General features: G+C 45.8%; 2 protein-coding genes across 4 annotated transcripts; one reads left to right on the top strand and one right to left on the bottom strand.

The window, feature by feature from the left end:
• MAT2A (methionine adenosyltransferase II, alpha) lies at window positions 1-5,839 on the top strand. 2 transcript variants are annotated; one of them, XM_011965792.1, is made up of 8 exons: window positions 1-224; window positions 1,347-1,424; window positions 1,519-1,641; window positions 1,888-2,000; window positions 2,084-2,227; window positions 2,403-2,621; window positions 2,813-2,995; window positions 3,463-5,839. In XM_011965792.1, exons 3-8 carry the CDS (start codon window positions 1,539-1,541, stop codon window positions 3,598-3,600), a joined length of 900 nt encoding a protein of 299 aa, XP_011821182.1. In that variant the 5' UTR covers window positions 1-224; window positions 1,347-1,424; window positions 1,519-1,538; the 3' UTR covers window positions 3,601-5,839. The 2 variants fall into 2 exon arrangements, with proteins under 2 accessions (XP_011821182.1, XP_011821183.1); XM_011965793.1 differs by lacking the exon at window positions 1-224 and having other exon boundaries at window positions 1,349-1,424; window positions 3,463-3,605; window positions 4,234-4,353.
• A 3,758-nt stretch (window positions 5,840-9,597) lies between these two features.
• GGCX (gamma-glutamyl carboxylase) lies at window positions 9,598-22,373 on the bottom strand. 2 transcript variants are annotated; one of them, XM_011965794.1, is made up of 15 exons: window positions 22,225-22,373; window positions 21,653-21,823; window positions 19,736-19,894; window positions 19,252-19,417; window positions 16,702-16,780; window positions 16,014-16,120; window positions 14,693-14,856; window positions 13,766-14,031; window positions 13,484-13,615; window positions 12,960-13,111; window positions 12,356-12,525; window positions 12,024-12,154; window positions 11,476-11,623; window positions 11,102-11,297; window positions 9,614-10,672 (listed from the first exon to the last, which is right to left on the bottom strand). In XM_011965794.1, the coding sequence occupies exons 1-15, from the start codon at window positions 22,265-22,267 to the stop codon at window positions 10,480-10,482; spliced, it is 2,277 nt and encodes a 758-aa protein (XP_011821184.1). In that variant the 5' UTR covers window positions 22,268-22,373; the 3' UTR covers window positions 9,614-10,479. The 2 variants fall into 2 exon arrangements, with proteins under 2 accessions (XP_011821185.1, XP_011821184.1); XM_011965795.1 differs by lacking the exon at window positions 21,653-21,823 and having other exon boundaries at window positions 9,598-10,672; window positions 22,225-22,371.
• Between the last annotated feature and the right edge of the window lie 2,163 nt (window positions 22,374-24,536).

The raw sequence follows: 24,536 nt of genomic DNA on the forward strand, positions 1-24,536 counted from the left end.
GGGAGCGCGCGCCCCGCATTGCAGCGGCGACCACGTGTTTGCCGCATGTGGTATCTGGGCGAGGGGGAGCCGTGGGCCTCCCCGGCTCTCCTGGCCCTCGGTTTGAGGGGTGGGGGGCCCATGCCTCGCGACGTCGTCTGGCTCCACTGCCTCAGTGGTTAGGTCTTGACCACACACTGGAGAATACGTACATGCCCTTCGGCGGATATGGCCTTGCCTTCAAGGTGATGGCCTCTGACTAAATATAGCGCATGTGGAAGAAGGCAGTCCTTATTTGGACCCCTTGTGAAAAGGATGGGAAGTATGAATTAGGAGCTGCCATTGCTTTGGGTTCCCTTTTAAATTCTTCGGTGCTGCCGTTAGGCAGGGTTTTACTTCAGACTTTGTCCGCTTAACCGCCATTATGGGGATCAGTTGGCACGTGAAGGAGGAGTAACGCTATTTCCAGGAACTGAAAATCTAAGCCTGAGGATATCGGCTAGTAAAGATGTTTATTTGGCTCCTAAATTAGGCTGTTTCTGCCCTTAGAATGACCGCAGTAGCTATCTGGTGGCTTTAGGGTCTGGTCAGTTTACTGTGCCCATGATGAAATCCCGTTAAGTAACTTAGTGATATGAGAGGACAAACCCAGGATCTAGATGAGTGCTGAAGGTTAGCTGTTACATCAGTTAGTAGTAGACTGAAGTCTTAAGCCTGCAGTCTGGCTTCCACATTATGTTTGGATTCTGTTTTGGGTGGTTATAGAAAATTGAGAAAAACGAACTTGAATTGGGGAATTTTTTTTTTTTCTTCCTCCTAAACAGTAGATGATAAAGCAGGGAGAAGTTGAACATGGATACGTTTGAGCATTTTCTAGAATTGTAGAAAATACGTTTGAGGATTTTCTACACTGTTGAGCTTTTGTTTCCTGTCTCCTAATAACAAAATCAGATAATTGCCATTTTAGTCACAAAATGCCTTTCCTTTAATTGTTTAATTGAATTCTCTTGTTGCTCATTATAATTGGTGCTCCTTAAGATTAGGGAAACTGGCCTGTGGCCTCAGTTCTACCAGAACCCCAGGTGCACAGGGGTTTGGTACAGTTTTGGAAGTGAATATGATATAGGGCAAATTCTGTTCTTTAAAGGAGATAGGACTAACAGTTCACCTTTCTGGTGGTTGGTTAGATTTATAATGCAAACTTTGAATTTTAGGGATAAAGTGCATATACAATGAATTAAGATGTATTAAGCATGTTTCTTTAAAACCTCCAAAGATTTTACAGATAGTTACAGGGAGGGAGCTTGCATATATAGATAACTTTGTTTAAAGTTAAAGAAATTGAGCCAGGAATTTCTCTTTTCCAGATAAGATTTGTGACCAGATCAGTGATGCTGTCCTTGATGCCCACCTTCAACAGGATCCTGATGCCAAAGTAGCTTGTGGTAGGTTCAGAATGGGTTTATCAACTGGTGGAAAGATAGCATAAAAATTATTTTTATAGAAGTGATGCTTGAGTTGAATGTCTCTTTTTATTAGAAACTGTTGCTAAAACTGGAATGATCCTTCTTGCTGGGGAAATTACATCCAGAGCTGCTGTTGACTACCAGAAAGTGGTTCGTGAAGCTGTTAAACACATTGGATACGATGATTCTTCCAAAGGTGTGTTTTAATAATTTTGCTCATTTTTTTCTAGGTAATAGCTAGTGAGGTTTGAAGAAACTCCAGTTCTTGCTAATCGTAAACTCAAGTTGTATTTTACTATACACTAAGTCCTATTCTGTTCATTCTCTAAAAGGTCTAATGGTTTAGCTATCTGATTTCTTCAGCAGTGTTTAGAATTCCAGATAATTGCTGTAAACGGGAGGTATTTCTAGGACCTAAACAAGATGTGTTTTTTGCTTATAGGGTTCGACTACAAGACTTGTAATGTGCTGGTAGCCTTGGAGCAACAGTCACCAGATATTGCTCAAGGTGTTCATCTTGACAGAAATGAAGAAGATATTGGTGCTGGAGACCAGGTATCTTGGTGTAGAGGCTGTTTTAATCTCTTCTAACATTAAATTCTGGAGCTCGATCACATTGGTGACTTTTCCTTCTTTAGGGCTTAATGTTTGGCTATGCCACTGATGAAACTGAGGAGTGTATGCCTTTAACCATTGTCTTGGCACACAAGCTAAATGCCAAACTGGCAGAACTGCGCCGTAATGGCACTTTGCCTTGGTTACGCCCTGATTCTAAAACTCAAGTAAGTGATGATCATAAAGCTTGGTTGTCTTCATTACATCAGCATAGAAGATCCATAATTTTGATAATAGCTAACTGAAAAAGCATTTGTTTTGCTGTATTGTAACTTCAGGTAGAGAAACAAATGCAAAGCTATTGTTTGGTATACTGTTCTGATGACCTGTGTTGCCTTCAAGGTTACTGTGCAGTATATGCAGGATCGAGGTGCTGTGCTTCCCATCAGAGTCCACACAATTGTTATATCTGTTCAGCATGATGAAGAGGTTTGTCTTGATGAGATGAGGGATGCCCTAAAGGAGAAAGTCATCAAAGCAGTTGTGCCTGCAAAATACCTTGATGAGGATACAATCTACCACCTACAGCCAAGTGGCAGATTTGTTATTGGTGGGCCTCAGGTAATGTCATTTCATTGCATTTTTCTAGATTTTTGATGGTTACTTAAAATTTTGGCCACTACATTTTTTTCAGGCTTTCTGAAACCTACATGTGAATCATCGGAGGATATTTGCCGAGTGAATTCAGAATAGGCAACCGTATCCACTTGGAAAGCACTAGGCATAAAGTAACTTAAATCCTGTAATTTCAGGGTGATGCTGGTTTGACTGGACGGAAAATCATTGTGGACACTTATGGCGGTTGGGGTGCTCATGGAGGAGGTGCCTTTTCAGGAAAGGATTATACCAAGGTCGACCGTTCAGCTGCTTATGCTGCTCGTTGGGTGGCAAAATCCCTTGTTAAAGGAGGTCTGTGCCGGAGGGTTCTTGTTCAGGTATATACTCTTTATATGACTGCAACGATTAAAAGTCATGTAAGTGGCCGGGCGCAGTGGCTCAAGCCTGTAATCCCAGCACTTTGGGAGGCCGAGACGGGCGGATCACGAACGAGGTCAGGAGATCGAGACCATCCTGGCTAACACGGTGAAACCCCGTCTCTACTAAAAAAATACAAAAAACTAGCCGGGCGAGGTGGCAGGCGCCTGTAGTCCCAGCTACTCGGGAGGCTGAGGCAGGAGAATGGCGTAAACCCAGGAGGCGGAGCTTGCAGTGAGCAGAGATCCGGCCACCGCACTCCAGCCTGGGTGACAGAGCAAGACTCCGTCTCAAAAAAAAAAAAAGGTCATGTAAGTGGGAGGGTATTTGGTAGTAATCTACTTAACTGCTTGTTTTATACCAATGTATTACACAAGTATGTGGGTCTTTTCAATCACTGATTCTTATGACATTTGAATCCTTTTAGGTCTCTTATGCTATTGGAGTTTCTCATCCATTATCTATCTCCATTTTCCATTATGGTACCTCTCAGAAGAGTGAGAGAGAGCTATTAGAGATTGTGAAGAAGAATTTCGATCTCCGCCCTGGGGTCATTGTCAGGTAAAGATGGTAAAGCCTATTGCTAGTCAAGTATTGAGGGTGTGGGTGTGTGTATGTATACTTAAAGCTGAGGAGGTGAAGGTGTGAAGGAAGACTCCTCAAATGGAAATATATTTTAATTCCTAGAACTGTTTTGAACTGCTGCCTTAGTGAAGACTTAGTTATTAGAGAAATTTAAAATTATGGTGCTCCATGGCTTAGGCTAACCACTCTAGAGAATCTTCCAGATTTGGTATTTGGGAGCTTTGTGCTCTTCTTACCTAAGGGTGTTAAGAAAATAGAGATAAAGTGGGATGCTCAAGGCTTGTTACACTGTAAAAACCATGGTAGGGTGTGGGCAGCGGGACCTTGGTAAGTATTCTTTGATCTCAGATGAGCTTTTTGACAATTGAAATTTCTCAGAATAATGACAAGTTTTCGTATTTGTTGAGCCAGGGACGGAAAAACAACTATAGTTACTAATAAGGACTGTGCAAGGAGTTTGGACACCAGGGAAGTAACACTTTTGCCACAAATTTTTTTCCTAGCATATCCCAGAGAACTCATTTGCCAGAGCTCTTGAAAATGAGTCTTGCTGATTGTTTTGCTTTATTTTAATTTATTGCTACATATTAAGTTACGGACTTGTATATTCCAGGGATCTGGATCTGAAGAAGCCAATTTATCAGAGGACTGCAGCCTATGGCCACTTTGGTAGGGACAGCTTCCCATGGGAAGTGCCCAAAAAGCTTAAATATTGAAAGTGTTAGCCTTTTTTCCCCAGACTTGTTGGCGTAGGCTACAGAGAAGCCTTCAAGCTCTGAGGGAAAGGGCCCTCCTTCCTAAATTTTTCTGTCCTCTTTCAGCTCCTGATCACTTGCAGTCACTCTAGTCAATGACATGAATTTTAGCTTTTGTGGGGGACTGTAAGTTGGGCTTGCTATTCTGTCCCTAGGTGTTTTGTTCACCATTATAATGAATTTAGTGAGCATAGGTGATCCATGTAACTGCCTAGAAACAACACTGTAGTAAATAATGCTTTGAAATTGAATCTTTGTGCCCTATCACCCAACGCTCCAAAGTCATAATTGCATTGACTTTCCCACCAGATGCTGAAAATGTCCTTGTAATGTGCACGTAAAGTACTTGTAGTTCCACTTATAGCCTGTCTGGCAATGCCACAGCCCTGTCAGCATGAATTTGTAATGTCTTGAGCTCTATTATGAATGTGAAGCCTTCCCCTTACCCTCCCTGTAACTTGATCCACTTCTAATTATGTAGCTCTTTTGTCAGGGAGTGTTCCCTATCCAATCAATCTTGCATGTAACGCAAGTTCCCAGTTGGAGCTCTAGCCTGACATCAAAAAAAGGCAGTTACCATTAAACCATCTCCCTGGTGCTTATGCTCTTAATTGCCACCTCTAACAGCACCAAATCAAAATCTCTCCACTTTCAGCTGTCTTTTGGAGGACGTACGTAATAAGGTTTTAATTTAGTAAACCAATCCTATGCATGGTTTCAGCACTAGCCAAACCTCACCAACTCCTAGTTCTAGAAAAACAGGCACTTGGCAGCCTTGTGATGTCATACAGAGAAGTCACAGGGCAGTACCTGAGGGTCTGTAGGTTGCACACTTTGGTACCAGATAACTTTTTTTTTTCTTTATAAGAAAGCCTGAGTACTCCACACTGCACAATAACTCCTCCCAGGGTTTTAACTTTGTTTTATTTTCAAAACCAGGTCCAATGAGCTTTCTGAACAGCTGGTGTAGCTACAGAGAAACCAGCTTCCTTCAGAGAGCAGTGCTTTTGGCGGGGAGGAGGAAATCCCTTCATACTTGAACGTTTTCTAATTGCTTATTTATTGTATTCTGGGGTATGGCGTAAGTACAGAGAAGCCATCACCTCAGATGGCAGCTTTTAAAAGATTTTTTTTTTTCTCTCAACACCATGATTCCTTTAACATGTTTCCAGCATTCCCAGGTAGGCCAAGGTGTCCTACAGAAAAACCTTGGGTTAGACCTACAGGGGGTCTGGCTGGTGTTAACAGAAGGGAGGGCAGAGCTGGTGCGGCTGGCCATGGAGAAAGCTGACTTGGCTGGTGTGGTACAGAGAAGCCAGCTTGTTTACATGCTTATTCCATGACTGCTTGCCCTAAGCAGAAAGTGCCTTTCAGGATCTATTTTTGGAGGTTTATTACGTATGTCTGGTTCTCAATTCCAACAGTTTAATGAAGATCTAAATAAAATGCTAGGTTCTACCTTAACTGTGTCTGTTACTCATTTCTGTTACAGTGCTTTGGGGCCAGGCATGGTAGTACATGCCTGTAATCCCAACACTTCGAAAGGCTGAGGTAGGAGGATCACTTGAACATAGAAGTTGGAAGCTGTAGCGAGCCATTATCAAGCCACTGCACTCTAGCCTGGGTGACAGACTTTGGCTCTTGAAAAATGCTATCATACGAATATGACCTGAGAATACTGTATGTGTATCTCTAACCCTCAATTGCAATCCATAATTAGCCATAATTGAGGAAAATAACCTCAATCCCTAGACCCACTGTAGGCATTTTAAAGGCCTAAGCAAGATTTGGTCCTAGTCTACTTAGGCCAAAATTCTTGTGTCCTTATTGCAGTAGCCATTCAATGCCATTTTTAAGTTTTCAACTAAGTTCCAGAGCTTCAAACTATTGAAGGCATAAAACCCACTAAAAGTATTAACCTGGAAGTGGTAATGTCCAAGTCCTGGCAATTTAAGCCTATTAATCTGCATACATTTTTAAATTAGGAGCTTCTTTTTAAGGGTTGTAGTTTCATGTTCCCATTTGAGAAGTTCTAAAACATTTCTAGTTTATCTTGGAGAGATACATATGCAGATGAAATTAAAACAAAATGCTATAAATTTCCAAAGGCTTAAATTTCACTTACGGTGGGTTGTATAGAAAATCCATAGGCCACACTGGCCTTGAACCTAGGAGCTACATGCTTGGAATACGTTTCTAGCAGCATCTGAATGGTAGTCCAGCTTTTTACTCTGCAAATGTAGAGCCAAGGAATGCTTGCTTATGCCTGTTTGCATGGAGACTTGAAATCGAGTCTGTGCACCGTGGCTCACACCTGTAATCCCAGCACTTTGGGAGGCCAAGGTGGGCAAATCATGAGACCATCCTGGCTAACAGTGAAACCCCATCTCTACTAAAAATACAAAAAAATAGCTGGGCGTGGTGGTGGCTACCTGTAGTCCCAGCTACTCATGGGAGGCTAAGGTAGGAGAATGGCGTGAACCTGAGAGGTGGGGCTTGCAGTGAGCTAAAATCGCACCACCACACTCTGGCCTGGGCAAGAGAGTGAGACTGTCTAAAAAAAAGTCTTGGAAATCTGGGCATGGTAGCTCACGCCTGTAATCCCCGTGCTTTGGGAGGCTGATGGGGGTGGATCACCTGAGGTCAGACTGACAAACTGAAACCCCGTCTCTACCAAAAATACAAAAATTAGCTGGGTGTGGTGGCAGGTGCGTGTAATCACAGCTACTCAGGAGGCTGAGGCAGGAGAATCGCTTGAACCCAGGAGGCAGAGGTTGCAGTGAGCTGAGATGGCACCACTGCACTCCAGCCTGGGCCAGAGCAGGGCTTCTTCTCAAAAAACTTAGAAATCTGTTGGGAAGTAGGGGGAGGGCAAGGTTAAAACCTATGCAGGTATATCAATTAGACTTGTTCCAACTTGAGAACCTGAATTTTGCATGTAATTGAAATGTTCCAGAACAAGTCTGGCAGTTAAAGGAGTTTTTAGATACCAAATATACTGCAGATAACCATATTGGCTACATTTGGGGAATGAGCATGGATAGGTGCCTCTTAAGTTGGTAGATAGCAAAAGTTTTCAAAAGTAACCGCTTTAAGGTTATGTTCAGTATTTGCTAAGTAAACAAAGATTCCCCAACCTTCAAGGAGCTTGTGGACTAAGGGGATAGTGTCCTGTCCAGCCTAGGGGAAAAGTATCCTAAAGGTAGTTAAGGTGGTGGGTGAACATTAGGCCACAGAGAACAGAAGTGAAGGAGGGAAAGCATAACAGCAGGGGATAAGGGTGATTATAAATAGTTAAGAATCAAAGCATGAAGTATGACTTAAGGGAATGTCTTTAGGTTGAAAATTCTGTATATAACCTGCCTTTCTAAAAAGTTTCAAAGGGGATGGATACCCATCAGGGGCAAAGATCCAAATCCTGAGGGTAGAATGAGGAGGATGTATACTAAAGTCTTTTGGCTAAAAGGACATTAATAGCCCATTTTTAGAATGGCTACAGTTGCAACCCAACTCTACCCCACTGAACAGACTTTGTTACCAGTATTTACATGACCACTTTTTCTTTCCACCTCACCCTACCCCCAACATTTTCCTTGGAAAAATCGGTCACAGAGGTGGTATACTAACAGTCTGGGGAAGGCAGCATCCTTGCCCATATTCAGAAAAACACTTTTCCAAGTGTCTTCTGCCAAATAACTCTTGGGACTTTTGTTACCAGTCAAGTAGGTACACTGAGTTTGGCAAACAGAAGGAAAGAGCTAAACTTGCTGGCAAACGACATAGTGCCAAGGTATCTTCTATCGTGTTACTATGAGAAAAGATCTGCAAAAGGATTGAAAATCAGCATCCCTCCCACGCATTCTTACAAAGTAATCAGGGGACCCTGCACCACAGCCATTGCTTGCCTATACAATACCTTGAATGAATTAGGGATTTTCCACCAAACCCCACTTGGCCTCCTCAGTGGTGGGGGAGGGAGGCAATCTGCTTGACAACTAACATGTCGGCCTTGTCCGGTCTATCCCTAACTAATGCTAATACAAAGGTTGAAAATACAGATACAGGTAGTGATGAAAACAGATCTGGCTGGGTGCAGTGGCTCATACCTGTAATCCCAGCACTTTGGGAGGCCAAGGCAGGTGGATAGGTCAGGAGTTTGAGACCAGCCTGGCCAATGTGGGAAACTCCGTCTCTACTAAAAATACCAAAAATTAGTTGGGCGTGGTGGTGGGCACCTGTAGTCCCAGCTACGTGGGAGGCTGAAGTGGGAGAATCGCTTAAACCCAGAAGGTGGAGGCTGCAGTGAGCCAAGATCGTGCCACTGAACTCCAGCCTGAGTGATAGAGTGAAACCCTGTCTTTAAAAAAAAATAGATTCAAGAGGTATCCAGGAGGTAAAATTGATGGGACTTGGCAATTATAAGAAATGCAAGGAAAAGGGAAGAGTCAAGGCTGATGACCTAGAGATAACAGCTTGGTTAACGTATAGAGCTGCCATTCAATAATAAAGAATAAGGAAGTCTGAGTTGGGGGTGAATGTAAGTTCTGTTTAGGATGAACTGAGCTTGACAGCTCTGTGGGATATCCAGGTGGAACTTAGACCTATATGTCTAGGGCACAGGAAAGAAACCTAGCATCACTGGAAATCCTGGAGTAGACACAATCATCTGAAGTATGTATAGTGAAAAGGCAGTGGCTTAGGAAAGAACCCTGGGAACACTGTCCAAGGAGAAGTAGGGGAGAGTATGAGAAGAGAAGCCTGCAAAAAGAGATGCAATTATTTACAGAAGTTACTGAGACTGCCAATTTACTACCAGTCCCTCTACAAGTCCATGAGCTCCCAAAGCAAGGATCCTTTCTTATAACCCTGCATTCTCGCTTCCTAGCTCAGTGCCAACCCTTTTAATTTTCACTGAAGAGCTTTCTGAGTTACCTTTGTACACCCAAATGTACAAAATGTTTAAGCATTCCCTAATCCCTTACTAAATTTGGTTAATTCTTACTTTACCTCCCCTTCTGCTCACTAAAGGCTAGAATAATACCAAATACTAAGCTTATTTTTAGAGAAAATCTAGCAATCATCTAGATTTCCTTATTTAACTTTGATGCTGCTATTCTGACTGCTCTCATAAGTCAGAGTTTTGCTAGTGAAACACTTACTGGGTGTATGTAGATAATAGGAACAAAGAAGGAACCAAAATTGCAAGGAAGATAAATTTATGTGCATTTACAACCTGACCACCATCCAATTATACTTTTAATTAAGAAAACACATTTTAAGCTACATTATTTCAGATTATCAGTGATGCTGAAAATTGCAAGTGGCAGGGTGTGGGACCTTAAGTCAAATAGACGTTAAGTTCAAACCATCAGTCCATCCCTCACTAGCTGTATGTCTTTGGGCAAATTATTTTACTTCTCAGCCTAATGTGGTAAGGCAGGTAACACTGCTCACACGGTGTGTAGCACATAGCAAACACTTGGGAATGGTTAGCTACTCATCGTGGTATATTAAATTGCTTTTCCCCAAGGGCCACTTTATTTATTTTGAGATGAAGTCTTGCTCTGTTGCCCAGGCTGGAGTGCAGTGGCTTGATCTCAGCTCACTGCAACCTCCGCCTCCCAGGCCCAAGTGACTCTCATGCCTCAATCTCCTGGGTAGTTGGATTACAGGCACCTGCCACCACATCCGGGTAATTTTTGTATTTTTAGTAGAGACGGGGGTTTTGCCATGTTGGCCAGGCTGGTCTCGAACTCCTGGCCTTAAGTGATCTGCCCGCCTCAGCCTCCCAAAATGCTGGGATTATGGGCATGAGCCATGGCACCCAGGCCCCAAAAAGCCACTTTAAACCTTACTCTTACCATCTTATCCTAGGAAGACAGTTTCACATTGCTTCTAACCTCCTCCTGGCCTCTCAATCTTGGATTGTTAAATCTTATTTGCTTTGGTTCCTCTAAGTTATAATCTTTGAGTTAAAAACAGCTTTAGACCAAAAAAAAAAAAATGCAAAAAACTTTTGAGAACTTTTTTCAAATAAATGTCCATTGCATAGAATGGGTCTGGGACTGGCTGCTTCTACATCTGCACCCAACATCTGGCCCCCTTCAGAACTCTGAGTGGACAGGATCAGGATTTGACTCAGGAGGATTAGGATGTGAAGAATCCATGTTTGAAGGACTCGGTTCTCCAACTGGCTCAAAGGGTCTCAAGTTTGCATAAATCACCTCCTGGGCCAGCTGCTCCAGGGAAGGGCGGCCTAATATCAGATTTCGAAGTGAGATACAAGTCATCAGGAAGCTGAAAAACAGGAAAAAGCAGACCAAGTTCAAACTCCTGTTTCACCAGAAGAATTTCAGCTACAGCCCTTAGAAGGCACCTGGTCCTCGCTCTTCCCACACAGGCATATATGGGAATCTCACCCCAAGTGACCCTCCATCTCCCAGCTGGAAGGGTACTCCACTCTTCATACAGTCTGGTAGAGGATTCCAGGATAGGGTAGGAACAGCCCACAGAGAGGCTAGAGATAAGCTAAGGCAGAACAAGAAAGGAGGCCATCAGATATAGGCCACTTATTCTTCCAGTAAATCAAGGAGAAGAATGGCAGAAAAAGATATCTAGCGCTAAACTGTCCTTTCCTGTATGAGTCTCTAGTGTTACCCTCCCCAGGGGAAAGTTACCAAGCTTGCCAACATATGATGGCAATGACAAATACTGTTGTGAACTTACCTGCGGCGAAAGACATAGAGCTTTCGCAACAAGAAGTGGAAGAATCGCTCGTGGAAAGGAGTATTTCGCCGGCGTTCAATCGCCTGGAGCCTTTGTTGGCGTCTGAGAAAGGTCTGAACCAGAGGTGTTGGCTCAGGGCCCCCTTTTACTTCCCCTTCCAACAGAGGCTGCAGCTCTGGGGGTAGAGGCCCTGTTTCTGCCAGGAAGACAGAAAAAAGGAATCACTGAGATGGATCACTCTCTCCCCTTAGAACTCCCCTTCTGCCAGCTAGAGACTTCAAGTTCACTCTTGAATGGCTAGAACATCATTCATAACCCTGACTTCTTGAAACCAGGGGCTATGGCTATCTCAGTCCAAATGTTCATACACTCACCACTTCCATTCTCCACCTTTTCCTTTAATTCTTGCAGATATGCCAGGTCTTGCTCCAGTGCAAGCTCTGTAGTGTTGACATAGATGTACATGTAGCAGGAAGGGCTAGGTGATGTCGTATACACCTTATGGTACTCACCAGCAGGCAACTGACAAGGGAGAAGAAATGGATAAATTTCATCAGCTTTTCTCTAGCCAGCCTATGGCCTCCCTACTCTGACTCTTGGCTTCTTTCTACTCAATTGTGTTTTGGAATTGAAAGTAACTGACTTCTAGAATCCTGGATGAGGCTATTCACAGTCCGAGGGGCCCTTGTTTTTTGAGATCCACTGCATTACTGCTATGGTAAAATATTTTCAGTCTATAATAAATGAACCTTGCTCATCTAAGCTTTCTGCCATTGTTTTTTAAATTGTTAGGGGTCTCACTATGTTGCTCAGGCTGACTGTGAATTCCTGGCTTCCCACCTCAGCCTCCTAAGAAGCTGGGATTACTGGTGTGAGCCACTGCGCTCAGCTCTTTCTGCTGTTGTTAATCCCAGCAAAATACCTGCATTTTTTCTCCCTCTCGAAGAGTCTGGTTCTTCTGTTCTGCCACAAGCTCCACAGTCACTTCCCCCTGCAGCAGCTGGATGCTAGTGTTGCCCAGGTCTTCACTCACAAAATTTTCCAGGTGCAGTCCTGCCAGACCAACAGAGTTCATCATCCCACCCTATGGTAGAGTGAACTCACTCCCAGCCAGAACAGAGACATCACACCTTTACCACCATCATCTCCTTAGGTTTCAAAAACATTCCCTCTCCCCTCCCACCACATGGAATGTTCCTAGCCAAGGAAGTCAGAAGGAAAGACAGAAAAGCCTCTCCTCACTTTCCTCCATACCAGGGAAATCTGCAATGAAGACCACCTCAGTGTGGTTGTCCAGGCTGCTCTTGATTTCCTGTAACTTGGCCCTCCAGGGAGACAGGTCCATCAAGAGTGGTTGCACCCAGGATGTGCGCTGAAAGGGGGACCAAGCGGCCTGCACGATGTCCACACGAGGGTCAAAAATCCTTAGAAAGAAAACCATGTTCTAAGGACATCACAGCCACCCACCCACCAGAACTTCCAGTTCTGTCCCTTTCATCATTCCCAAGGACAGGGAATAGAAGTAGAAGAAATGGCCTATGTCAGCATGTTATTGCCAGTCCAGGGCAGAGAGAGAAGGCAGAAGAGATCTGGAGCACTGGAATAATCGGGGTTAGCAGCTACCTGAGAAGGCATTGTGTTAACAGTGTTTAAAAGAACAAGTCAACTCACTTTTCTCCTGGATGATGGTGCCCCCTGCTGGAAGCAACCAGCTATGCCCACAACCAGATCAATGGGGACATGCACTAGAGGAAGGACAGCCTTTTAAGCAAGACAAATACCAGGAAGCAAGGGCTGTTCATCTTGGTAAAAAGAACTGTGCTTCATTTTTTTCCCACTCTCTGCTCCCCTTGCCCACCTCTGCTGGAAGCGGTCATTGATGGAGACCCAAATATCAAAGTAGATCTGGGGCTCAGTGACATTATACTTGGGAAGCAGGCGGCTCAGGCAAGTGGCATATTGCTTCAGCATGTCTGCATGATCCTTCCATCGCCGGCTCTGTGTAAATACCTGCCCCAAACCCCCATATTAGTCCCACCTCATCATTATCAACTTCCAAGACAGGTCATGCACTGCCAATGGCACAATGAGATCCCTGCCTGCTGCCCATTCTGGCTAGAAAAAAACGGAACTTGCCTTTGGGAATGAATTTTTCATTGCTGGGCTAGTGGTGCTTACTTTTCCTAAATCTAATCTCAGTTCAAGGAAATGAATGACATTGCCCTATCTCAACCCACACAAAAGATAGTTCAATCTGGCTCTTGAGAAAAGGCAAAGCAGACTCAAATTTGTTTTGCTTTATGGTGTGTGTAAGACAAAACCAGACCCCAAAGCACAAGCGGGCTCTGAAGAACAGTAAATTGTCAGCATCAGACACCTCACCCCAGGGTTAAGATAGCCCAGTTCGCCAGTGCGGCCATCACGGTAGGTGATCTTCACGTGCTGGTGGGAGCGGGAGTGCACCATCATGTCCCAGGAATAGCCGTACAGCCCATTTGTCCAGTTGTTATAGCCCTGGGAAGGCAGCGCAGAGGGGACTCAGCTCAATGCTTCTCACTGACCCCATCCCCTACCAAGAAGGGGCTGCAAAACCAGCCCTTCTTTCCCAACTGTTGTCATCTGTCCCTTTCTAAGCCCAGTGTACACTCCACAGCCCCTACAAACCTGGGTGAGAAAATGAGAATAGGGCAGGAATAGCTGCTCCAGGAGGTAGAGCAGAGTAAAGGCAGCTCCCAGCTGATGGCGCAGCCCTGGTTTCTGGCCACCTTTGCCCTGGCTCCTCTTATACACACAGGAAACGCTGGGCTGAGGGGCTGCCTTGAGGGGCAACAGTTCTTGCAACCTTTGGGGGCAGTGGGACACCAGCTTCCGAGGCCAATCAGGGGAACAGAAGACAGGGCTGCTGGCCAGCATGACGTAGGAGAACATACCTAGGAAAGCAGGGAGAAAATATAAATTTCAGGAGGAGTTTGGTTGGGCCTCTTCAACCCTGTTCCCTTAGGAGACTTCTCCCAGGTGTTTCACTGAAAAGGAAAGCAGTTCTTTTTTCTTTCTTTTTTTTTTTTTGAGACAGATTCTTGCTCTGTTGCCCAGGCTGGAGTGCAGTGGCATGATCTCAGCTCACTGCAACCTCTGCCTCCTGGGTTCAAGCGATTCTCTTGCCTCAGCCTCCCAAGCAGCTGGGATTACAGGCACGCGCCACCATGCTCAGCTAAGTTTTGTACTTTTAGTAGAGACAGGGTCTCACCATGTTGGCCAGGCCGGTCTCGAACTCCTGACCTCAGGTGATCCACCCACCTCGGCGTCCCAAAGTGCTAGGATTACAAACGTGACCCACCACGCCCAGCCGGAAAGTAGTTCTTAACTGTAAGGTATTTGTTCTTCCTGGAGATTCCTTACTGTACAACATACTAAGCCCAGAAGTCCCAATCCTCTTATCCCCATTTATGCCTACTTCATAGCGACTGCCCTGGGTTTAATTTAGCTACTGCTCACACCACCCTCTCCCACTCCCAAACAATGCCTCTGGCTATTAGCATCCCTTCCTGCAGAACTATGGTTCCTGTTTCCTACCAGGCTACAGGTACTGACCAATGCTGAAAAGCTGGGAATTCATGCAGTGGAAGTAGGACACAAAGAAGAGGCCAATGGATCTTGAGGCATCAAAAAAGAGCAGGAAACCAGCTGAGAGGTCAAGCAGCAGCCCACCCCAGTGCACGACCAGCAGGCTAGTCAGCTCCTCGGACAACAACAGTCTGCAAACACATGGAGAAAGTTCAAGCACCAGCCCACTGGAGAACACATCAGTCAAAGCACATTCACAGCACGAATGTGCCTTGGCTACTCCAGTGGCTGGGTAGATGCCTAAGGTACATAATCCACCCATGAAGACACTCCTCTAGGTTGTTTGTTGTTGTTGTTCAAACCAATTTTCACTCTGTCACCTAGGCTGGAAGGCAGTGGCATGATCATGGCACACTGTAGCTTCAAACTCCTGGGCTCAAGCAATCCTGCCTCAGCCTCCCAAGTAGCTGGGACCACAGGCACATGCCACCATGCCTGTTTTTTTAATTTTTTTTGTAGAGACAGGGTCTTATGTTGCTCAGGCTGGTCTTGAACTCCTGGGCTCAAGCAATCCTTCCACCCCAGCATCCCAAAGTGCCGGGATTACAGGAATGAGCTACCATGCCCAGCCCCCTCTACATTTTCACAGCTTTAGGTGTTCAATGTTTTCTAACATATCCTTTGTAATAAGCAAGGGCAGATCTCCTAGGACAAAATTTGACTGAGATGTGTGTGTGTTGTGGAAGGCAGGTTCCCCACGGAGGTCATGAGTGAGAGGAAACGTTAAAAGGTAAATGCCTGGCTAACAAAATAATGAAGTCAAACTCCAGGAACTGGAAAATAACAGGGAAGAAGAAAGAGAATAAAGTAAAACAAGAGGAAAGAAGAAATGGGAAGAAGATAGAAATTAGAGAGGTGACCCTTTGTTTTGTGGAAGTGGTAATAATGGTTTTGTCAGAGCCTACACAGTGAGTGCCCATCTTCTCAGTACATCAGCTGCAGGGCTCTGATGGGAGGCTACAGTGGCAAGACAAGGTCACAGATACCATCCAAGGCAGTTGCTGAGGGCACTGGCTCACTCACCAAGTCAGCCAGTTCTGGCTCTTTCCTTTCCTTTTTAAATTTCTTTTCCTTTCTTGCTCATCTATACCATATATCTCCCAAGAGCAGCTAGGGCTTAGTCTTTTGATACCACTGACTCTGCTTCCGCTGAATAGGGAGATGAGTGGACAAAGGAAGGCATGTGGCAAATTCAGGCAAAGTAGGAACAGGTGCCATTACTGAGAGAGATGAGTCACCTGCTCTGTCCCCATGCCTCCAAGAGGCCTCCACCCTGACTGCCACTCACTTGAAGGGACTGAAGAGCCAGTGCCGGGACAAATATTCCATGGAATAGCCTTCAACCCAGTCTGCATCCAGCTTTTTCACACCCGCAATGAAGTACACAATGAAAATCTGAAAATAAAATGTAACACAAAGTTCAAGCCAAAAGAGTCTTTTCTACAGATAGGCAAGAATAAAATAAGGAGCATATAGTTAGGACAACTTTAATCCATGCTCCTGAGTTACAGTCTTTGACCCAAATATTATAGTCCTTGACCCAAATAATCTACTTACATATTTTTTAAATGAATAAAACAAATACTGATCTGAGTCCAGGGCCCAAGGAAGAATAGACCCCGTCTTCTATTCATTCATCTCAGAAATTCACTCATCCAACCAGCATTTATTGACATCCAACCAATGCCAGCGACAGTATCAGGCACCAAGGAAGAAGTCATAAAGCACAGACTGAATCCTTTCTCTTTGTCATGAAGATTCCAATCTAGCAGGGACAAAGTTCTAGTCTTTCCTTGACAAATGAGAGAATTCAGAGATTAAGGGATTGGAAAAAATGAGAAGCCAGCCTAGTTTTCCAGCAAAGGGTAAAAACAGAAGATCCAGGGAGGCAGCGGAGACTGTAGTCTGGCAGTGGGATGGCCATGCTGACCACATGGCTGTGAAGGAGCTCCTCCCTCTGTCCTAAAATGCTGTACCTGGCCACGCAGCACTGCATAGTTCCAGAGGGGCACGTGGGCATTCCTCCTACGGGCATTCAACAGACCGTCCACGGACCTATACCGAGGGAGGTAAACATAGGGGGATGCTGCTTAATCCAGCTACCATCCCATCTTTCCTTTTATACACGATAATCCTATCTATCCTGGGCACATCTCCCATATCCTCCCTGGTTATTCTGAGACCTTTTAGAATTATATGAGCAAATTCTAATGTGATTATACAAGTCATAGAAGAAATATTGCTACTAAGTTATAACAGCAAAAATTCAGTATTTCTTGTTAGCTCACAGTTGAGTTTGTTGTAATGGATCAAATCAGGAAAAAAGGACTACAATACTAGAAAATTACTGAAAAAGGGAAGGAATTCGGAGTGTTTGAAAAGCTATGTGTGTGTAAATAAATATGCATTGTATTATCTTTAAAAAAAAAATCAAAACACTCAACAGCAGAGTAACACACAATATAAACTAACGTTTCATAGACCTGGATGCCAGGATCCACTATAAGAGGGTCCCTGCTAAAAGCTTGTATTCTGGAAGAGAACTGATAAACCCAGGCTACTAACACCATATGTACTCTGGGGAAGCAGAAGCAAAGCATGTTTTCAAGAAGTAGAAGCTGGGAAAGAGGCAGCTTACACTGTGGTCAAGAGCACTGGACTCTGCAGTCAAGAACGCCTGGACTTACTGCCGTTTCTTAACCACTAGCTGACCTTAGGCAAATTCTTCACTGTCCAATACTCAGCTTCTTTATCTTTAAAATGGGAACAGGCCAGGCTCAGTAGCTCATGCCTATAATACCAACATTTTGGGAAGCTAAAGTGAGAGAATCGCTAGAGCCCAGGAGTTTGAGGTTGCAGTGAGCTATGACTGCACCACTGCACTCTGGCCTCGGGGACAGAGCAAGACCCTGACTCCAAAAAACAAAATGTGAATAGCACCATCGACCTTATAGGGTTTCAATGAGGAAAAATTCTAAATATTTAGTATAGTGCCTGCCATGTGGAAAACCCTGAATAAATGATATGTGATTTTTTCAAAATGCATAAAGTCATAAAAATGGAAATTCTGACTAGCCTGAGCAACATAGTGAGATCCTGTCTCTACAAAAAATTTTAAAAATTAGCTGAGTGTGGCCGGGCGCGGTGGCTCACGCCTGTAATCCCAGCACTTTGGGAGGCCGAGGTGGGCGGATCACGAGGTCAGGAGATCGAGACCATCCTGGCTAACATGGTGAAACCCCATCTCTACAAAACCGGGCATGGTGGCACACACCTGTTGTTCCAGCTACTCTGGAGGCTGAGATGGAAGGATCACCTGAACCCAAAGAGCTTGGACCATACCACTGCACTCCAGCCTGGGCGACAAAGTGAGACTCTGTCTCAAAAAAAAAAAAAAAAAAAAAAATTAGCTGAGTGTGGTGGCACACACCTGTTGTTCCAGCTACTCTGGAGGCTGAGATGGAAGGATCACCTGAACCCAAGAAGGTTGAGGCTGCAGTGAGCTATGAGCACGCCACTGCACTCTAGCCTGGGTGACACAGTGAGACGCCATTTCAACAAATACCCCCACAACAGAAGTTTTCAGAGATATTCTATCAAAACTGCCTCAATTCTCTAAGATCAGAGCTGGCCATTCTGAATGAGTTTCAAATTTTACCAAAGGGGTATTTGTATGTGTGTATTAACAAATAGGCCAGGCGCAGTGGCTCATGCCTGTAATCCCAGCACTTTGGGAGGTCGAGGTGGGAGGACTGCTTGAGCCCAGAAGTTCAAGACCAGCCTGGGCAACAAAGCGAGACCCCATCTCTATTTAAAAATAAATAAATAAAAAGAAAAATAAATAAAACTTAATGACTGTTAATGAATTCAATGTTTGAGATTTTTTTCCCCAAATTCATTTTATCGACACCTATTTTATTGCTTCTCATTCAACACATAAAGAATCCTTAAGGTCATCTGCCCTGCCACCTCATCTCCAAATCCCTTCTCCAACTCCCCTGGGAGACAGTCACCTAAGCCAGAAATGGGGAAGGGTTACCTCCTCCCAGAACAGCAATGCTGAGCAGCCCTGGTGGGCCCTCTTCTCCTGACGTGAACTCTGCCTCACAGCAACTTCTACTTTTGGCTCTAACTCTGCCCTTCTGGGCTTACACAGAGAAAGTCTGCTCCCTCTTCTACATAACCACCCTTAAAGTATCTGAAAACAGCTATGTCTGGCTTTAGTATTCTCTTTTTCTCTCTAAGAGGGTTACAAGAGGTGAATAAATCAAGGCACCTGGGGAGATATGGAAAGAATGAAGGGGTGGGATGGAGACATTTTGCTTTTTGTCATCCCAAGTGCTCCAACTAGTTGGCCCTTTCCCCTCCCAAATCCACCCAGATCAAAGTGACCTTGGAACCATATTCTGCAAAGCATGACTGAAAATATCCTGACAGGGGCAAATTCTAGAACCTCACTGGGCCCCTATCTCTGATAACCATCCTGACTCAGCCAACCCCTCCCCTTTGTCCCCCCAGACTCATACCAGTAGTGGTTTGCATCCATGAACGTCAGCTGAAAGGCCAACAACCCATACAGATAGGAGTGGTTGTTCCACGATGTCTTGTCCAGGAGAAACACATACCAGTATGGCAGCAGGAATAACACACAGCTTATCCGGTAGCACAGGCCCAGCATCATGCCCAGTGCCCCTGGGATTTGTAGGGAGAGGATTAAGAGGTCAAGAGATCACCACAGGCCCAGTTTCCCTGGGCCAGGATATGGTTGGAATTAAGAAAAATCAAGCATTGTATAATCAGGTAAAACTAAACGAAAATTAGATGCTATTTTAATATTTTAAAAAGAATTATGGGACAACAGCTCGGTGACACACAGGTCAACAGCATGAAATTGATCACAGCAGAAGTGAAATAAGGTGCCAAAGACTTTGACCATTCACCAGCATGCTTCTATTTCTGTGTTTCTGGCAGGCCAGTCAATATTTCCATCTCTCCCACAGTTCCCCTCACCCAGAAACATGATGGTGTAGACAAGATACATCCAGTCAAGTGGGAGTGGGCGTAGGGCATCCAGCAAGGGGAAGCGGCACACATCCAGCCCATCAAGGTATTTTCGGTCCAGGGAGCTGAGCCCCCGCTCCTGGGGAATGTCTAGCACCATCAACAACCCTAAGAAGGCAATAGGAGAGTTGGTCATTGGGCCTCAGCTAAGGAAGCAGTAGAATACGGTGGAACACAGTTGAGAGTGTGCAGCTCCAGGGTCAGACTTCTTTTCTAACCTTGGCTCTGCCATTTATTCAGTATTAATTATTGAGTGCCTACTCTGCACAATACTGTATCAGTTGTGCCATCTAGAACAGCCCCTGCAGCTCAGTTAACCAATTCCCCATTTGTGAGAAGGGGAATATGTCACAGGACTACAGAGAGGATTAAATTAGGGAAATGCACAAAATGCTATAAAAACTGTTAGGGTCTTGACAGCTATGAAGATCCAACCTACTGAGCTTCAGAAAGTGCTCTGGGAGGCGGGGCATGGTGGCTCACGCCTGTAATCCCAGCACTTTAGGAGGCCGAGGTGGGCAGATCACTTGAGGTTGGGAATTTGAGACCAGCCTGACCAACATGGAGAAACCCCGTCTCTACTAAAAATACAAAAAAATCAGCCAGGCGTGGTGCCACATGCCTGTAATCCCAGCTACTCAGGAGGCTGAAGCAGGAGAATCACTTGAACCTGGGTGGCGGAGGTTACAGTGAGCCAAGATCACACCATTGCACTCCAGCCTGGGCAACAAGATCGAAACTCCATCTCAAAAAAAAAGAAAGAAAAGAAAAGAAAAGAGCTCTGGGAGTTCTCAACCTTTTCTGCTTCCTGGCACACCCCGAAAACTGTTGCATTTCGTCAACACCCTGGGAATAAACAGAAGGGGCTACTCAGATCAGGAAGCCAGCTTGAGATAAGGCAGGGTTTCTCAACCTCAGGACTAGTCACATTTTGTGCCGGTTAATTATTTATTGAGAGGGATTATCCAACGCACTACAGGACATTTAGGAGCATCCCTAACCTCTATACAGATGCCAGCAGTCACCTATTCTTCCTCCCCCAAGTTGTGACAACTAAAAATGTCTCTAAACATTGCCAAACGTCTCCCAAAGAGCAAAACTGCCTCCAGTTGAGAACTACTGGGCTAAGGGGACTAATATCTCTGCACATCTGTAAACCATTCCAAGCACACCACGCTGCCGCCTCAGTTAAGAAGCTCTCTATTAGAGAGTCACAGCCAAAATGTATGGCCCCGGTGACCCCCTGCTCTGTTTCTCTGAGTCCTCTGGGCAACCTCATGCCACAAGCAAAATGGGTCACTGCTGCCTGGCCTCTAAATATCATATAGCCTCAGATCAAAGCATTTCTAGCTGGGCTCGGTGGCTCATGCCTTTAATCCCAGCACTTTGGGAGGCTGATGCGGGTGGATCACCTGAGGTCAGGAGTTTGAGACCAGCCTGGCCAACATGGTGAAACCCCGTCTCTATTAAAAATACAAAAATAAAATAAAATAAAAAATTAGCCAGGTGTGGTGGGCGCCTGTAATCCCAGCTACTTGGGAGGCTGAGGCAGGAGAATCGCTTGAACCCGGGTGGCGGAGGTTACAGTGAGCCAAGATCGCACCATTGCACTCCAGAATGGGCAACAAGAACGAAAGTCCGTCTAAGAAAAAGAAATAAGGAAAAAAAGCATTTCTGACCACCAAGTAAATCCTAACTGGAGGAGGCAAAGTAGGTTTAATCCTAAACTTCGAGAAGATCTCTTCTTTTATACCAATATCTTCAGCTCTGAGGAAAAGGGAGCTAAGTCTACTTGCAACCAAAAAATTGACGATTGTCATTCTCCCACTCCCAACCAAACTGCTTCCACCCATAAACTAGACTTACCAAAAAGAAAACGAAAGACAGCCAGGCTTGCAGGGTCCGTTGGTCGATTCAGCAAGGTCACCAGCCTCCGCCAGCTGGACAAATCTGTCCACTCAAAACCCAAGAGTTTCCCCATTCGGCTGCCCTGCCTGGGCCCTGAGATCAGTTCAGCTTTGTCTTTCTGTACTTTATCTGCAACCAATAATTGGAGAAAACGTGTGTGCGGGGGTGGGCTCCACCTCAAATCACAGAAATCACAGCACCAACGGCCCAGAGCTTCCGCCCACCCGGGTTGGCTCAATAAGGTTGCCTCAATGATCTGACTATAGGAAACATCCCTGCAGTGCAGCCCCTTCTCCAAGATACCCCAGTGTCCCAAAACCCCTCAGACTACAGCCCCCTAACAGCAAAGTGTTCCCGAATATCATCATCGTCCAGAAGCCGCAGGCTGCAAATGTCTCACAGCACGCCACGCCCCCTTCCCCACGCAGGCCCCCGCCTCACCAGGAGACACTGGGCGTCCTCCCTCCCCCGCCGCTCTGAGACCAGTGCTCCTCGGAACTCTCCGCCGGAGGCCGGGGTCCTAAGCCTACCTAAGCTGGGCGAAGTCCGCGCGGACCGGGCAGACACCGCCATTGCTCCGCGGAGGAGAAAGGTGGGTCACAGCAGCCGCTTCCGAACAGAAGCCGCCAGGAAAATTTGCTGCCCTAGGCTCCGCCTCCTGACGCGTCAGCAGCTGTGCGGCCGGCCGCAAAGCGCCAGCACTGTCGTAAATACTACCCCCGACCGGCGGCGCCGGATTCCTTGCTTGGCGGCAGGGGGTGGAACGAGGAGCCTGGGGGCGGGGCAAAGATACCCCCTAGTGCCGTTGGACTCCAGGCGCACTGCTGGACTGGCATCTTATGCCTTCCGAGGGGCGTCTTCCTTTTAAACACTGAAAAGAGTCTGAGTTCCCCAACTTCCTTGGGTCCTCCCCGACACCATTAGTCCTCTCCGTCGCTCCGTCCGTGCAGTGCTCTCTGGTGTGAGGGATCGGGCGCAAAGGGCAAACTTTTTGTCAGAGATTGACGCCCAATTGAGGATGCACCTGGAAGGGCTGCCCGGGTTTTGAGCTATTGCAAGACCCCTTCACTTTATTTTCCAGGACCTGCAAAGAACCGAGGTTTCAAAGCAGTAGGGGCCGGGCACTGCCCACGCTTGTAATCCCAGCAGTTTGGAAGGCCAAGGCGGGAGGATCGATAAAGAACAACAACAACAACAAAAAGGCAACAACATAAACAGAAAAACCACTGAAAAAAAAAGTTTGTGTGTGTCGCGCGCTCCTGTGGTTTCAGCTACTCGGGAGGCTGAGGTGGGAGGTTCGCTTGAACCCAGGAGTTCGAAGCTGCAGCGAGCTGTGATCGCACCACTGCACTCCAGCCTGGGCGACAGAGTGAGACCCTGTCTAAAAAACAAAAACAAAAACAAAAACAACACACACAGGTGCAGCAGCTCACGCCTGTAATCCCAGCAGTTTGAGAGGCCGAAGCGGGCAGATCATGAGGTCAGGAGTTCGAGACCAGCCTGGCCAACATGGTGAAACCCCGTCTCTACTAAAAATATGAAAGTTATCCGGGCATGGTGGCGCGCGCCTGTAATCCCAGCTACTCGGGAGGCTGAAGCAGGAGAATCACTTGAACCCAGGAGGCGGAGGTTGCAGTGAGCCAAGATTGCACCACTGCATTCCAGCCTGGGCGACAGAGTGAGACTCCGTCTCAAAAAACAAACAAAAAGCAAAAAAGAAAGAGAAAGGAAAGAAAAGGCGGGAAGAAAAGAAAGAAGGAAAATAAAAAGCAGCCGGGGAAACAGGAACAACATAACCGAAGAGGGGATACAGAGCAAGGGCAGTAAGCAGAGTGTGGCCCATCAGAGAAGGTTCTCAGGCGAGTCTGGAACAGAATTGTAATACCTAAATCTCTCCACTGGGATTAGCCATCAGGAAAAGAATAAGGCATCCCAGAGAAGTAGTTCTCAAACTGTTGGGTCTTGGGAACCATTTACAGTGTTAGAAATTATAGAAGATCCTAAAAGCTTTGTTTACGTGGATTATATCTTTTAATATTTGCCATATTAGAAATTTTTTTGGCTGGGCGCGGTGGCTCACGCCTGTAATCCCAGCACTTTGGGAGGACGAGGTGGGTGGATCACGAGGTCGGGAGATCGAGACCATCCTGGGTAACACGGTGAAACCCCGTCTCTACTAAAAATACAAAAAATTAGCCGGACGTGGTGGCAGGTGCCTGTAGTCCCAGCTACTCTAGAGGCTGAGGCAGGAGAATGCGTGAACCCGGGAGACAGAGGTTGCAGTGAGCCCAGATTGTGCCACTATACTCCAGCCAGGGTGAAAGGGCAATACTCTGTCTCAAATAAAAAAAAAAAAAAAAAAAAAAAGCTTTCTAGCTTGTACTACAAAGGAAAAAAAATGCCATGTTTCTGTAGTCTCAGCTATTCCCAGCTTTTCTGGAGGCTGAGGCAAGACAACCACTCAGTTCAGGAGTTTGAGACCAGCCGGGGCAACATAACGGGATCTATCTCAAGGAAAAAAAAAAAAAGCTATCAAGCCATTAAAAAACATGGAGGAACCTTAAATTCATATTGCTAAGTGAAAGAAATCAATGTGGGGCCGGGCGCGGTGGCTCACGCCTGTAATCCCAGCACTTTGGGGGGCTGAGGCGGATGGATCACGAGGTCAGGAGATCGAGACCATCCTGGCTAATAGGGTGAAACCCTGTCTCTACTGAAAATATAAAAAAATTAGCAGGGCGCGGTGGCAGGCGCCTGTAGTCCCAGCTACTCAGGAGCCTGAGGCAGGAGAATGGCGTGAACCCGGGAGGCGTAGCTTGCAGTGAGCTGAGATTGTGCCACT

Source organism: Mandrillus leucophaeus, unplaced genomic scaffold (assembly GCF_000951045.1).
Source record: "Mandrillus leucophaeus isolate KB7577 unplaced genomic scaffold, Mleu.le_1.0 Scaffold737, whole genome shotgun sequence".
In the NCBI taxonomy this organism is placed as follows: Eukaryota; Metazoa; Chordata; class Mammalia; order Primates; family Cercopithecidae; genus Mandrillus; species Mandrillus leucophaeus.

Coding starts and splice junctions, on each gene's coding strand:
- MAT2A (XM_011965792.1), top strand. CDS start 1,539: ATGATCCTTCTTGCTGGGGAAATTACATCCAGAGCTGCTGTTGACTAC. Junction 2,622..2,812: donor TTGTTATTGGTGGGCCTCAG/GTAATGTCATTT, acceptor CTGTAATTTCAG/GGTGATGCTGGTTTGACTGG. Junction 2,996..3,462: donor GCCGGAGGGTTCTTGTTCAG/GTATATACTCTT, acceptor GAATCCTTTTAG/GTCTCTTATGCTATTGGAGT.
- GGCX (XM_011965794.1), bottom strand. CDS start 22,267: ATGGCGGTGTCTGCCCGGTCCGCGCGGACTTCGCCCAGCTTAG. Junction 14,032..14,692: donor TTCCCAGCTTTTCAGCATTG/GTCAGTACCTGT, acceptor CTGCTTTCCTAG/GTATGTTCTCCTACGTCATG. Junction 13,616..13,765: donor ATTCTCATTTTCTCACCCAG/GTTTGTAGGGGC, acceptor CTGCCTTCCCAG/GGCTATAACAACTGGACAAA.